Source organism: Myotis myotis, unplaced genomic scaffold (genome assembly GCF_014108235.1).
Source record: "Myotis myotis isolate mMyoMyo1 unplaced genomic scaffold, mMyoMyo1.p scaffold_m19_p_3, whole genome shotgun sequence".
In the NCBI taxonomy this organism is placed as follows: domain Eukaryota; kingdom Metazoa; phylum Chordata; class Mammalia; order Chiroptera; family Vespertilionidae; genus Myotis; species Myotis myotis.
In genome coordinates, this window is record NW_023416335.1 from 207,489,585 (window position 1) to 207,504,002 (window position 14,418).

At 39.8% G+C, this 14,418-nt stretch overlaps 1 protein-coding gene across 1 annotated transcript in view; it reads right to left on the reverse strand.

The window, feature by feature from the left end:
* Window positions 1-14,418, reverse strand: part of DMC1 (DNA meiotic recombinase 1) — a 31,000-nt gene that overhangs the window by 11,216 nt on the left and 5,366 nt on the right. The window contains exons 7-11 of the mRNA XM_036300367.1: window positions 12,709-12,781; window positions 9,646-9,737; window positions 7,656-7,729; window positions 7,414-7,528; window positions 6,768-6,828 (exon numbers count right to left, since the gene is read on the reverse strand). Coding sequence (XP_036156260.1) covers window positions 6,768-6,828; window positions 7,414-7,528; window positions 7,656-7,729; window positions 9,646-9,737; window positions 12,709-12,781 — 415 coding nt within the window. The remainder of the gene's footprint in view (window positions 1-6,767; window positions 6,829-7,413; window positions 7,529-7,655; window positions 7,730-9,645; window positions 9,738-12,708; window positions 12,782-14,418) is intronic.

Consider the following 14,418-nt stretch of genomic DNA (forward strand, 5'->3'; position numbering starts at 1 on the left):
GCCTGCGGACTGAAGGGTCCCAGGTTCGATTCCAGTCAAGGGCATGTACCTGGGTTGCGGGCACATCCCCAGTGGGAGATGTGCAGGAGGCAGTTGATCGATGTTTCTAACTCTCTATCTCTCTCCCTTCCTCTCTGTAAAAAATCAATAAAATATATTTAAAAAAAAAATGAGACATAAACTAAGTGGTTAAATTTAATCAAATAGATTGCAAGATAGCATAACAGCCTTAGCTCTGGGAGAATGTCAAGCCAATTCAAATTTTACTTGTTCCATTAAAGTATTCAGGGTTCTGTGTAGAAATTGGGGTCAAATTTATGGCTCTTAACCTTTTTATAGGTCACTAACATGTTGCTAATTTAATAAAACATATAGACTCTCTCCCAGAAAATGTACATATGTACATATATTAAAGTTTGCATATTATGTTTAGGAGATTCATAGGTATAGATAGGTATTCTATATAATATCCTATATAATAAAAGGCTAATATGCAAATCAACCAAATGGCAGAAGGACCGGTCACTATGACAAGCACTGACCACCAAGGGGCAGATGCTCAATGCAGGAGTTGCCCCCTGGTGGTCAGTGCACTCCCACAGGGGGAGCACTGCTCAGCCAGAAGCCCTGAGCCAGGCTCAAGGTTGGCGAGCACAGTGGCAGTGGCAGGAGCCTCTCCCGCCTCCAAGGCAGGGCTAAGGATGTCCAACTGATGGCTAAGCTGTCAGTTGGACATCGCCTGAGGACTCCTGGACTGTGAGAGGGTGCAGGCCGGGCTGAGGATCCCCTCCCCTGAGTGCATGAATTTGGTGCACTGGGCCTCTAGTTTATAATAGCCTGGCCGGCATGGCTCAGTGGTTGAGTATTGACCTATGAACCAGGGGGTCACAGTTTGATTTCTGATCAGGGCACATGGCCGGGTTGCAGGCTTGATCCCCAATGTGGGGTGTGCAGGAGGCAGCTGATCAATGATTCTCTCTCATCATTGATGTTTCTATCTCCCTCTCCCTCTCCCTCTCCCGCTCCCTTTTTATCTCTGAAATCAATAAAAATATATTTTAATAATAATAATAACAACCAAGATTTATTGAGTCTTTACTATGTGGCAGTCCATACTATTCTATCTCACCTAATTATTTCCCTTTGCTTGGATTCCATATTTAGTAAATAACTTTGGATTAAAATTTGGATTCCTAGGGAGGTCAGCCTATGGAGAGAATGCACTGGTCATAAGAACCTCAAATGTAGTTACATTTTTCAATATCAGCAAACTGGCCCTCCGGTCTTTGAGTCTCATGAGCTTGATTAATGTAGGTCTGCCCCTGAGAGATGAACTTATTCTTAGCAGGCTGACTGAATCAAATCTCTGCCTGCAAGGCTGAGGGCCCTGAAAAGTCTGGTCAATTCACCGGGGTAATAGGTATATCCCTGAAAAGCCTCTCAAATGACAGCATGCCAACCTTTCCCATCATACACAGCCCTGATGTACCGTGTGGTATATGAACTTGGAGTTAGACCTGGTTTCAAATTTTGGCTTATCAGCCAGAGATATATGACCTCAGGGAAATTCTTTAACCATTCTAAGTGTGTTTCTTCATTTTAAATGGGGGATAATAACTGTGCCTAACTAGGAGGGTAGTTGTGAAAATAAAATGAAATTATTTAGGTAAGGCATTAGCCCAGTGACTACAATGATTACTACCTGCTTTCTTAAACCTGAAGCAAACACCTTATCTATGTTACCTTGGGCTTCTTACCTTTAAGAATCTTAGTTTCTTTAACTGTAAAATTAGAACAAAAAGACCTTATCTCTTAGGGCTGTTGTGAGGATTCAAGATATATTTAGGATAACTCATTGGGAGCCTACTACATGCCAGGAACTGTGCCAATTAGCTCTACCCTTATAGTAATCTTGGCACATAAGAGGTACTCAACAAATGATAATTATTATTATTTAACTAAACAATTCAGATAAAACATACAGACCAAGAAAATCTTCTTAAAGTTTCTTTAAACTTTCTTTGAACCAAATCTTGAGGTAAAGTACACGATAGCATTCCACATTCTTTTAGAGTGCTTTACTTCTATTTCTGACCAAGTAAAAACAGCTTAAGAAAAACACCCACATCCCTCCTTTAGCATATTCTCTTATTTCCCTTCTTTTATATTTTCTTTTCCACTTCTTTCCTCCTTTTCTCAGGGGTTGGGGGAGGTGTGATGATAAAGAGGAAGAGAGGGGGTTGGATATTAGAAATAAAGAGGGGCCAAGAAAGATTGTTTTACTTATCCCCCTCTGGTTGAACAGAATACGGCCTATAGCATATCATTGAGGGTAAAACCCAGAACAGCCTGACCTCCCAACCTCAAATTTGGGTGATGGGGTCATGAAGCATAGGTTAGGGTGATGGTAGGGCAGATGATATCTTTCTGGGAGTGGGATGTACTTAATCATGACTGTGAGGCTAAAAGAGCATAACTTTGAAGTCAAAGATACCAGGATTAAAATCCTGGCTCTGTTTTTGTTTTTAAATATATTGTTATTTATTTCAGAGAGGAAGGGAGAGGGAGAGAAAGATAGAAACATCAATGATGAGAGAGAATCCTTGATCAGCTGCCTTCTGCATGCCCCACACCGGGGATCAAGCCCACAACCCGGGCATGTACCCTGACCGGGAATCAAACCCGTGACCTCCTGGTTCATAGGTCGATGCTCAACCACTGAGCCACAACAGCCGGGCTAGCTCTGTTTTTTAATTGTGTGATTGAGTAAGTACTAAATACTCTGAGCCTCTGTTTTCTCTTTTATAAATTAGGAATAATATCTATCTGAAATACTTGTTGGAGTGGGGACCTTGAGGGGCCTGGGCAAAGGCAAGCTTGAGGGACAATTGGTAGTTGTGGTATTTTTGACTTGATAAGGGGTAAGCTTACAGATAAAATTTCTGAGAAGGGGTCCAATGAGGAGAAAAAGACAGGGTGAGCATGCTCAAGAATAAGGAAGATGCTTTGAGATTAGGGAAAGATAGTGAGAAAAGAATATTGCCAAAAGAATTTTGGAGAAAGAGAAGAGATGGTTTTAAAAAAAGGACTATGTTTAACAAGTCTTGTTAAGTAATTCATCCCTTTTGTTTCCTCCAAAAGTATGCAGAAAAATCTACATTTTTTTCCACATTTTGAGATGGAATTCTAGAGTTTTTTGGGAGCAGGGGAAGGATGGAGGAACATACTGAGAACACCTTCATAGAAAAAACAGGAAGGCCCAAGGAGGCTGAGTGAATTACATAAGATAATGCATGAAAGACCTGGCCATGGTAAGCAATCAATAAATATAAATTCTCTTCATTTTGATGGAGAAGAATATAAGTTCAAATGACAAGGTCACCATTCTAGTAACCCTGGTTTAATATTTTTCTCTAACTATATTGCCTCTTAATTTATGCTAATGATGTTGAATCAGGAGACATCCCTAGAGAATAAACTGACTTCATATTTATGAGACTGCAAATGTCTTAAGATGACTTTTTGTTTTAGCAAGACAAATACACAAATGAAATAAGACCACTATCATGGTCTTATTCATTCCTCATCTTATTATTTACCCTGGTGTGCAGTTTTATAGCCTGACTAGAGGCCCAGTGCATGAAATTCCTGTACTGGGAGTGGGGGGTTCCCTCAGCCCGGCCCATACCCTCTCGCAGTCCAGGACCCCTTGCTTCTTACTGCTCCTCCCCACCCCCTCACTGGCTGCTCCTTACCACTCAGCTTGCTGCTCTTTAGTGCTGCCACAGAGGCGGGAGAGGCTTCTGCCACCACTGCTGCACTTGCCAGTCGTAAGTTCAGCTTCTGGCTGGAGCGCACTGACTACCAGGGGGCAGCTCCTGCATTGAGTGTCTGCCCCCTGGTGGTCAGTGCGCATCATAGCGACTGGTTGTTCTGCTGTTTGCTCAATTTGCATATTGGCCTTTTATTATATACTAGAGGCCCGGTACACAAATTTGTGCACACGTCAGGGCTGGCAGGCCAGGGGGAGGGGATGCAGGAGGTTGGCTGGCCACCCCCAATCAGGGGGCGGGGGCCGATCGGGGCTTGGGTGGGCAGGGTGAGGGGCCGCAGGAGGTTGGCTGGCCACAGTGTGTGTCATAGTGACCAATCATTCCGGTTGTTCTGGTCATTCTGGTCGCTTGGCTTTTATATATAGAGAGGATATTCTGACTTTTTATCTCTAGCCCAGGGGTGGGCAAACTTTTTTACTCGAGGGCCACAGTGGGTTCTTAAACTGGACCGGAGGGCCGGAACAAAAGCATGGATGGAGTGTTTGTGTGAACTAATATAAATTCAAAGTAAACATCATTACATAAAAGGGTACGGTCTTTTTTTTCAATAGTTTTATTCATTTCAAACAGGCCGAATCCGGCCCGCGGGCCATAGTTAGCCCACGGCTGCTCTAGACCTTCATCAGTTGGATTATTCTAGTTTTAAAATCTGTATCTGTAAGCTTTGTCTAGGAGCTACTGCTCTGCTGTATCACATGGTAGCTCCTTGCCTCTATAATTTTGTTTCTTTTTAATACACTGTGCCATCAAGTATAATGCATGGGCTATAAGCCTCAATTATTGTCAGCACTTGGGGACTCATCCTAATTATAGTGACATTTCTCTGACAGGCTCCAGGCAAGCTGTAGCTTGGAGTTCAACACTGAGAAACAAAGGTATTTTCTTTATGGGAGGTTTTCTAATAGCATTTGGAATCCTTTAGTTTAAAACTGTCTTTTTTTTTCATTTAGTGTGGTAATTTATGTGCCTTATATGAAGACATGCATTTAATTTGTATTGTTATAATTTAAAATACTTTAGAATATACTAATTATGGAGAGCCTTGTTTCCTTACAACTCAGTTAGGTGGAGGAGATAATGTTTCAAAGCAGATTCACCCAGCAAAAATACTAGCTTCTGTTACCTTCTCTGGCTCTCTACCTAGCTCATCCTCCTATATAATAAAAGGCTAATATGCAAATCAACCAAACAGCAGAATGACCAGTCACTATGACACGCACTGACCACCAGGGGGCAGATGCGCAACTCAGGAGCTGCCCCCTGGTGATCAGTGCACTCCCACAGGGGGAGTGCCACTCAGCCAGAAGCCAGGCTTACAGCTGGCAAGTGCAGCGGCGGCAGCGGGAGCCTCTCCCACCTCCATGGCAGCGCTAAGGATATCTGACTGCTGGCTTAGGCCCGCTTCCTATGGGGAGCGGGCCTAAGCAGTCAGTCAGACATCCCTCAAGGGATCCCAGACTGCAAGAGGCACATTTTGTGCACCGGGCCTCTAGTTTCATTATAAATCTCCTCTCCGACTCCTTAAATTATTCCCTTTTTGTCACCTCTCTATTTCTCCTGTCATTGTCTTACTGGAGTCAATTCAAAATGGTTTTATTCTTTTTGAAACTTTCTACAAATATAAGAAAAAAAACCCCTACCTGTGACCTAATTCCCACTGATTTCCTTTGCCTTCTAACTCCAGATAGACAGTGTTGGCCTCTTCATTGTTCCCTCCCCACATCTGAAGAAAGAACATTGCTCTTTAACTTGAACTGTTTTATTTGAATGCAACCCACTGAGCCAATGAGTCATTTTCTCTTTTTAAAGCAAGCCTGAAAAATCTTCCATTTCTCTTCAGTTTAAAATTATTCTGTTTGTGAAGTGTTTTATGTCCTATGTATAAAGATACCCTATAAAACAGAGAAGATTGCCTTCCCCACTCAATGACTAACAACAATGGGTGCCCTACCAAGACTAAAATTTTGAGGTAAAGGAACATCATTTAGTTGTCTTTTTTTATGGAGGCAAGGCACATAGTCTCTTGTTCACTAGTGAATTTCCAGAATCTTGATATACATTTTCAATAAATATTTATTTAATGAATTTAATGACTGATTTCCCCCCCTCAATCTTTTAAATTGCTTAATATAATTTGTGTAGTTAGTCTTTTCACATTGGAATCTCCTGTGATCAAAAGAGTATTGAAAAATGAGAGATATATCAAACTGCAGAAGGTGCAGCAATACTCTTAGGGTTAATTTAGAAAATGCCTAATGAGAGACACATTCATTTCAGTACAATTTGCAGAATCTGCACTAGCATATCAAATATCATCTAATATATATGTCAATCTCCATTACATTTATTTTATAATTGGAAGTTTGGGGAATGTAATAGACAGCAGAGTGACTGCAGTTAATAATAAAAAATAATATATGTCAGTGACTCATTTATCTGTTACTCTCTGATATACTGACTCAGTTTTCAAGTGATATCACTATGTTTTGCAACCATCAGAGTAATAATTGATGGAAGCAAAAATCTTCAACGGATGTTGAAATGATTGGGTGAAAGCTTATCATAGAACAAGGTATTTACACCAGTCTCAAAGTATAACCTCACAAATTACTTGTTGATTACAAAGGGGAAAAAGTCTTTTACAATGCAGAAATTTTGTGAACACTATCTTAACCACATGATCAAACTTAACATCACTAATAATGGGACAAACTGTCCTATAATTTTCCTGCCAAAATTATTAAATAATGAGAAAAAAATCAACCCCAATTTGAGGGACATTCAGAAAAAACAGTTTGCCTGTGATCTTCAAAAATGTCAGTGTCATAGAAGTCTAACACCAAAACTGATTATATTGGAATTGTTTTCTACTCTACACTTTAATCCTTTGTTATTAACCTTTTTGAAATACAAAAGCAGAATATTGGGGCTTACGTCATAGTTGCTCCTGGATCAGCAGTCATTTGATTGGTCACAAACACAGCCACATTATATTCTGCATCAAGAAATAAAATTAAGAAACTAAGATAATGGCAAAGTAAATATAAAAAGTTCTTTGCTTAGATTTCAGAGGTTAGGAATATTGTAGCTTATTTTATAAACAAAATTATATTCCTATTTTTCCTTAATTAAATAAATTGAGTCAAAGTTATTATTATTATTTTTTAAAAATATATATTTTATTGATTTTTTACAGAAAGGAAGGGAGAGGAATAGAGAGTTAGAAACATCGATGAGAGAGAAACATCAATCAGCTGCCTCCTGCACACCTCTTAATGGGGATGTGCCCGCAACCAAGGTACATGCCCTTGACCGGAATCGAACCTGGGACCTTTCAGTCTGCAGGACAATGCTCTAGCCACTGGCCAAACCGGTTAGGGCAAAGTTATTATTATTACTTAGGTACCTTATTGTATTAGAATCAATATATATATTTTTTTTAAAGAGCGGTATTCCCATGAGAGTAATTTTAATTTTAGAAAATGTATTGCCTCCTGATATTATTCTGAGTTTCTCTGCAAAGTCAACTCAGGAAACAGTCACAGATGCTATTCTGATAGTGCAATTTATTAAAATCTACCTTCTGAGATTTTTTGGAGTCGTGATAACATCTGGGCCAATTTTTGTTGTCGTTCAGCCAACTCCCCACGACCACTGAAATCCACTCGAAAAAGGGCCATTATCGAATCAATGATCTGCACAGAATTCATGTAAAAATAAATACGCATTTGGAAAGGAAGAAGTTAATATTAATCAGAATCAATAGAAGAAAAATAATATACTAAATAACTCTGTGAATGAGCAATATTTAAAGGCTTGTACCAACAGCTTGAAGATGCCAGCTTCTTCATGGAACTTTGCTGCTACATAGTCAAGTAGCTCCATCTGATGTTCACCTGGTGGGAAATGCAGTGAGAAAATGTTGTAAAAGCTGGAAGAAGCAGAGGTTAAGATCAATTATGTCCTTGGCAGCCAGGCAAAGAGAATCCTAGAAGGATTTCTTTCTATTGTTTATCCTCACTCGAGGATATTTTTTCCATTGATCTTTTTTTAAAATATTTTTTTATTGATTTTAGAGAGAGGAAGGGAGAGGGATAGAGAGATAGAAGCATCAGTGAGAGAGGAACATCATCCATCAGCTGCCTCCTTCATGCACCCCTACCGGGGATAGAACCCTCAAACCCGGGCATGTGCCCTGACCAGGAATCCAACTAGTGACCTCTTAGTTCCTGGGTCAACATTCAACTGTTGAGCCACACCAGCTGGGCTCCATTGATCTTTAGAGAGTGGAAAGGAGGGATAAGGGAGAGAGAGAAAGAGAGAGAAACATTGATATGTGAGACACACATTGATTAGCTGCTTCCTGCATGTGCCCCTACTGGGGCTGGGGAACGTGCAAGCGAGGTACATGCCCTTGACTGGGAATCGAACTGGAGACCCTTCCTTCCGTGGCTGATGCTCTACCAATGAGGAAAACTAGCCAGGGCAGGATTTTCTTTTTTAAAAATATTTTTGTATTGATTTCAGAGAGGAAAGAAGAGGGAGAGATAGAAACACCAATGATGAGAGAGAATCATTGATTGGCTGCCTCCTGCATGCCCCACACTGGGGATTGAGCCTGAAACCTGGGCATGTGCCCTGACCAGGAATCAAACCATGACCTCCTGGTTCATAGGTCGATGCTCAACCACTGAGCCAAGACAGCCCAGCAGGATTTTCTTAGTTATTTAATTATTTAACTTTATTAAATACTAGAGGCCCGGTACACAAAAATTTGTGCACTCAGGAGGGTCCTTCAGCCCAGCCTGTGCCCTCTCACAGTCTGGGACCCCTCGGGGAATGACCACCTGCTGGTTTAGGCCTGCTCCCCGGGGGATGGAGCCTAAGCTGGCAGTCAGACATCCCTCTGGCAGCCCGGGAGCCCTCGGGGGATGTCCCCTTGCAAGCGGAGAGCAGGCCTAGCTGCAGTCGGACATCCTTAGCGCTGCTGAGGAGGCAGGAGAGGCTTCCACCACCACTGTTATACTGGCAGCCGTCAGCCAGGCTTGTGGCTGAGCAGAGCTCCCCCTGTGGGAGCACACTGACAACCAGGGGGCAGCTCCTGCATTGAGCATCTGCCCCCTGGTGGTCAGTGTGTGTCATAGTGACCAGTCATTCCCAGTTGCTCTGATGTTAGGGTCAATTTGCACATTACCCTTTTATTATATAGGACTAGAGGCCCAGTGCACAAAATTCGTGCACTGGAGGGGGGCATACCTCAGCCCAGCCTGTGCCCTCTCGCAGTCCGAGAGCCACCGGGGGATATCCAACTGATGCAGAGGTAGGAGAGGATCCCATCACCACTGCTGCACTTGCCAGCCGTGAGCCTGGCTCAGGGCTTCTGGCTGAGTGGTGCTCCCCCTGTGGGAGCGCACTGACCATCAGGGGACAGCTCCTGCATTCAGCATCTGCCCCTTGGTGGTCAATGCGCATCATAGTGACTGGTCGTTCCACAGTGTGGTCGATTTTCATATTAGCTTTTATTATATAGGATGACTTCATATTCTGCATTAGCATACATGCCAAGTACTACATTATCCATATTACTCTCCATTTCAAAGATAAAGGTAAGAAATAATTTCATGGCATTTTAATATCTAAGCTGGCAGTCAGACATGATGATACAATTTGTGGACTGACTAAATTAATTTGGAGAAAAGTAAAATAAAAAGAGAAAATAACAGTGTCAAAAAGTTGTGACTATCACTCATATAGTAAATCAGTGCTGCCAACCTTAAAACAACCCAAGCTTCCAATTGCTTGGGGTTCTTACTAGTATATGCACGTGCATAAAGCACATTGTCCAGTACTGCATCATGGTCTACATTGAAGCGATCAGCAATGTCCCGGAGGCGATCTGGACGGCTGGAAGGTGCCAAAATTAAGGAACTAATAAAGCAATTTTTAAAAAGTTTAGACAACTACAAAAAATAATACTGTAAGGAAATGAACAGAAAGGCAAAACAATGTACCTGCACAGGTATTCTGGAGGATACTAATAATCACTTCAAATCTACACCACATTTTATTTTTCATAAGTGCCTCAATGAATACCTTAGGTAGTGATAATGGTTAGAGAAATGATAAGGCCGTAAACATTTAAATGTTAAATTACCTAATTTTTACAATAACCATGGAAGCCAGTTGTATGGCCTATATTACATTTTACAAATGAGGACAGGACAGAGATTAAGCAAATGACTCAGGATATGCAGCAAATCAATTACAAGAGAAAAACTAAATATTAAGATTTGTGAATCTCTTTTGTTCTCAATTCTATAATAGATGTATTCTAGGAAGATAATATCACTGAATTATAATTTAAGTTGCTTCAAAGTGAATTAATTCACTCTGTTCATACTCCTCATTGTTCAATATGAAATAGCTTAATATACCATTAATCATGTTTTGCCAGTGAATGGTAAATTTGACTACATGAACCAAAGGGTCAGAAAGGTAACTTCAAAGGTCAAAAGGGAATTACCAACCTTCTTCTAAGGAGTTGTGTTAATTTTCTGAAATTAGTAAATTCATAGGAAAGCAAATTCAGTGTACCTGCAAAGGTATTCTGGAAGATGCTAATTATCACTTAGATCTATCTAAACTGTAAATGAGTAAAAACATTTTTCACCATGTCAGTGTTTACAAAACTTGGTTACTATGTAACCAGAAGTATAAAAATTGTGCTTATGCTGAAGGGAAGTTCAAATCAATCTACAAATATTTATTAACTGAACACCATATGGAATAAATCACCATAATCATAAATTACCAATGCAAGGCATTATGGTGAATATAAGGAGTCTTAAGATAATCCACACCAAAAGGTAAGCATAAAACATAATTAAGTAGGCAAAATATAAACATTAAAAAGAAAAATATCAAGAGAGAACCAAATACATGTAAGAGACACTGGAAGAATGAAAACATTCTGAGGCACTCGTGTGTCCTTGTCCCTCCCTACTCGTTCTTGTACAGGACTTGGCTCCTGTTTCTCTTTACCGTTCTTGATAAAATCTAAATTGCCCAAACAATGGTTTCTAATCTGTAAGAACAATTCCTCCCTCTCCAAGAACCACCCTTAAACAGCTATTTCTGAAACTAGCTGGAGCCCAGCTGAGCTCCTCTCATTACAGCCCTATACAACATTTCAGCCTCCTTCCCCAAGTTAGAAATTTCCTTCAGAGCCTTCTTATGCCCAGTATTTCCAAATAAAGTATTCTGCAAACAGTTCTCTGGTGTTTTTCTTCTACTGGAGTTTTTTTGGGTAGTAAATTTAGAGGATTTATATGATCCAGAAACACTGTGAGGTGGGCATAGAGGGAGCAAATACCCAATAGGATAGAAATATACCATGCAAATTTGTATATGACAGGCCAAATGAACATTCAAGAGTGAGAGCAAAATAATGTATCTTCAGAATGTCAGAGCTCAAGTTTACCACCTCATTACTTTTCTGATAAAATGACCTGAGTGGGTACTCCAGGACAACAGAAATACAGAAAAGATTTGGGATGCAAAAAACAATAATGAATAAAGAAAAGGAGAGTCTTAATAGTTAAGTCTAAATAATTGAAACTCTTCTTTTTGTTTATCCTTCACATCCAGATTTCCTCCTACTTCCTCTATCTCCATGGTTTCTTCTTAAGTCCTTCTTTCTAAATACTGGCATACCCCAAAGTTGTGTTCTCAGTTCTCTCTTCTAAGTTCTCTTGCCCCTTTGGTTATTACATCCATATCTCTAGGTCCTATCCCTTTCTTAAGCTGAGTCCAATGTTTGCAATTGTCATTTGAATGTCTTCCTGTACCTCACATTCAACACATTAAAATGAAAAATCACCTTTTCTCTGAAACATGATCTGCTCAATTCTGTCATTAGCATCATGATTCTCCCATTTTCTACACAAAAAACCTTGTGTGGTTTCTCTCACCTTTCCTTTGTCTACCAAATACAGTCATCAAGTCCTATCAATTTTCCTCCCTAATATTTCTTGTCCTTTTCTTTTTATTCCTACTGCTTCCAACCTAGATCAAGTTCTCACTACTTGCCTAGAATATTGCAAAAGTATCTAATTTACACTCATCATCCATCTGGTTTTAAAGCCCTTTATGTTTAAGACCCAAATCACCTTACCAGCCTTGCATTCTGGAATACCTTCCACTTCAAACAAATTCTTTGTTATCTAAATAGGTTCTGCCCTTTACCCTTCTGTGCTTGTGTTCCTTTCATACATTTCCCCTTATTTTGGACCACACTCTGAATGAATCAATAATCTTCTGTCTAATTATAAGTAAAACTAGAGGCCCGGTGTAAAACATTTGTGCACTTGGGGTGGGGATGAGCGTCCCTCAGCCCAGCCTGTGCCCTTTTGCCCTCGGGGGATGTCGGACATCCTTAGCGCTGCCACGCTTGTGGCTGAGTGGCGCTCACCCTGTGGGAGTGCATTGACCACCAGGGGGAAGTTCCTGTATTGAGCATCTGCCCCCTGGTGGTTAATGCATGTCATAGCGACTGGTCATTGCACCATTCAGTCGATTTGCATATTACCCTTTTATTATATAGAATATTTGGAGAAGAGGATTAAAAATGAATATGTATTTTACTCTCATGTATTTGTTTTGTCAATTTCACAGCAAATCCTTCCAGAGAAATGAAATCTTTTTAAATAAAAAGTGATTTGAGACCTTGACCAGCAATTGTTTTCCCCTTGGCTTTTCTCATTATTGCTGGTTTCTGAGATGATTATAAAAATGATATATTTAAACAAAACTATTTTATAATAACAGTACTAAATCACACTACTATGACAGCAAGTTGTTTAAATAAAAAGGTTACAAAGTATTTTCTGTATCGATGAAGATAATCTTTCCTCCTGAGTAGCCACCTGCTCCTGGAAGTTGAGCTGTCACTAGGAAGCAATTAAGAGTTAATTAATATTAATAGGAATGAATACACTTTATACAAATAAATATATAAATTAACATGGGATTTATGCTGGTTGCAGTTCTTTAGTTAAGCTAGCAAAGAATCATGATCCTTTAGTTTCTAATCAGCATGTTATATTTTTATATTACTAAGCAATGGCAAAATTAAAGCATTCTGCCAGCAGAATAGTAATTCAACAGAGAATGTCAACATCTCTCACAAGGGGAGATAGTCACGAAAGATAGTTCTCCTAAAATATAAAAATAGAATTTACTAACTTTCTTCCTACAAAAAATAATCACAAATATAATTTATGCTGTATAATCCATTTAATATTTTGATTAATTTTAGTCAAAATTTAAAATGCATTTTCTTTCTTATGTAGTGGTAGCTCATACTAAGGAATTATTTTTACATTAAGTACATGCATTATTTCATTTATTTTTTCAAAACAACTGTAAATTTGGTACTATCATTATTCCTATTTTATTTATTTTTATTTTTTATTTATTTATTTTTTTTAATATATTTTATTGATTTTTCACAGAGAGGAAGGGAGAGAGATAGAAAGTTAGAAACATCGATGAGAGAGAAATATCGATCAGCTGCCTCCTGCACATCTCCCACTGGGGATGTGCCCGCAACCCAGGTACATGCCCTTGACCGGAATTGAACCCGGGACCTTTCAGTCCGCAGGCCGACGCTCTATCCACTGAGCCAAGCCGGTTTTGGCCATTATTCCTATTTTATTGATGGGGACAATTAGGAAGGTGAAGCAACTTGCTCAAGTCACACAGCTATTAATGGTAGAGTCAAGAATGAAGCCAGGTATTTTGGTTCCAGAATCCCTTTCTTACCCATTTTGCCATGCCCCTTGTACTTAAATCAAAGAAATGCACAGTAATGTCTTTGTGCAAAAGGAGGTGTTTTACTTACTGTTTTAGAAAAATTTATTTTTAAGTCTGTCTTAGGGCTAACCTTACTCCACGGGATTCTAGGCCTCAATAGATTTTGTGACATTCTTGAAGATACAACATAGAAGATAGAATGGGAAAAATTGAGACAGTGAAACCCTCTCCCCACCAACACACACATATACCCACTTACCTCATCCCTATTTCCATACAGGTGTTCAGAGTGCAGCATATCACCTTAAACCTCACACATTCAAAGACTAGCTTTGGTATCTGTGTAACTATGGGCAGTTAACCTCTCTGAGATTTATTTTCCTTGTAAATCTGTTCAGATTACATGAGATTATATAAAGTATCAGGCATGCCCTAACTGGTTTGGCTCAGTGGATAGACCAGCGAACCTTTTGAGCTCGGCGTGGCAGCATTTTGAAAAACCCTAACTTAACTCTGGTGTCGTGTCACGTATAGAACTTTTTTTATATTTGCAACCATAGTAAAAAAAAGATTTATATTTTTGATATTTATTTTATATATTTAAATGCAATTTAACAAAGAAAAATCAACCAAAAAAATGAGTTCGCGTGTCACCTCTGACACGTGTGTCATAGGTTCGCCATCACGGGGATAGATCAATGGCCTGTGGACTGAAGGGTCCCGGGTTTGATTCTGGTCAAGGGTGCAGCCTGGGTTTTTGGCTCAATCCCCA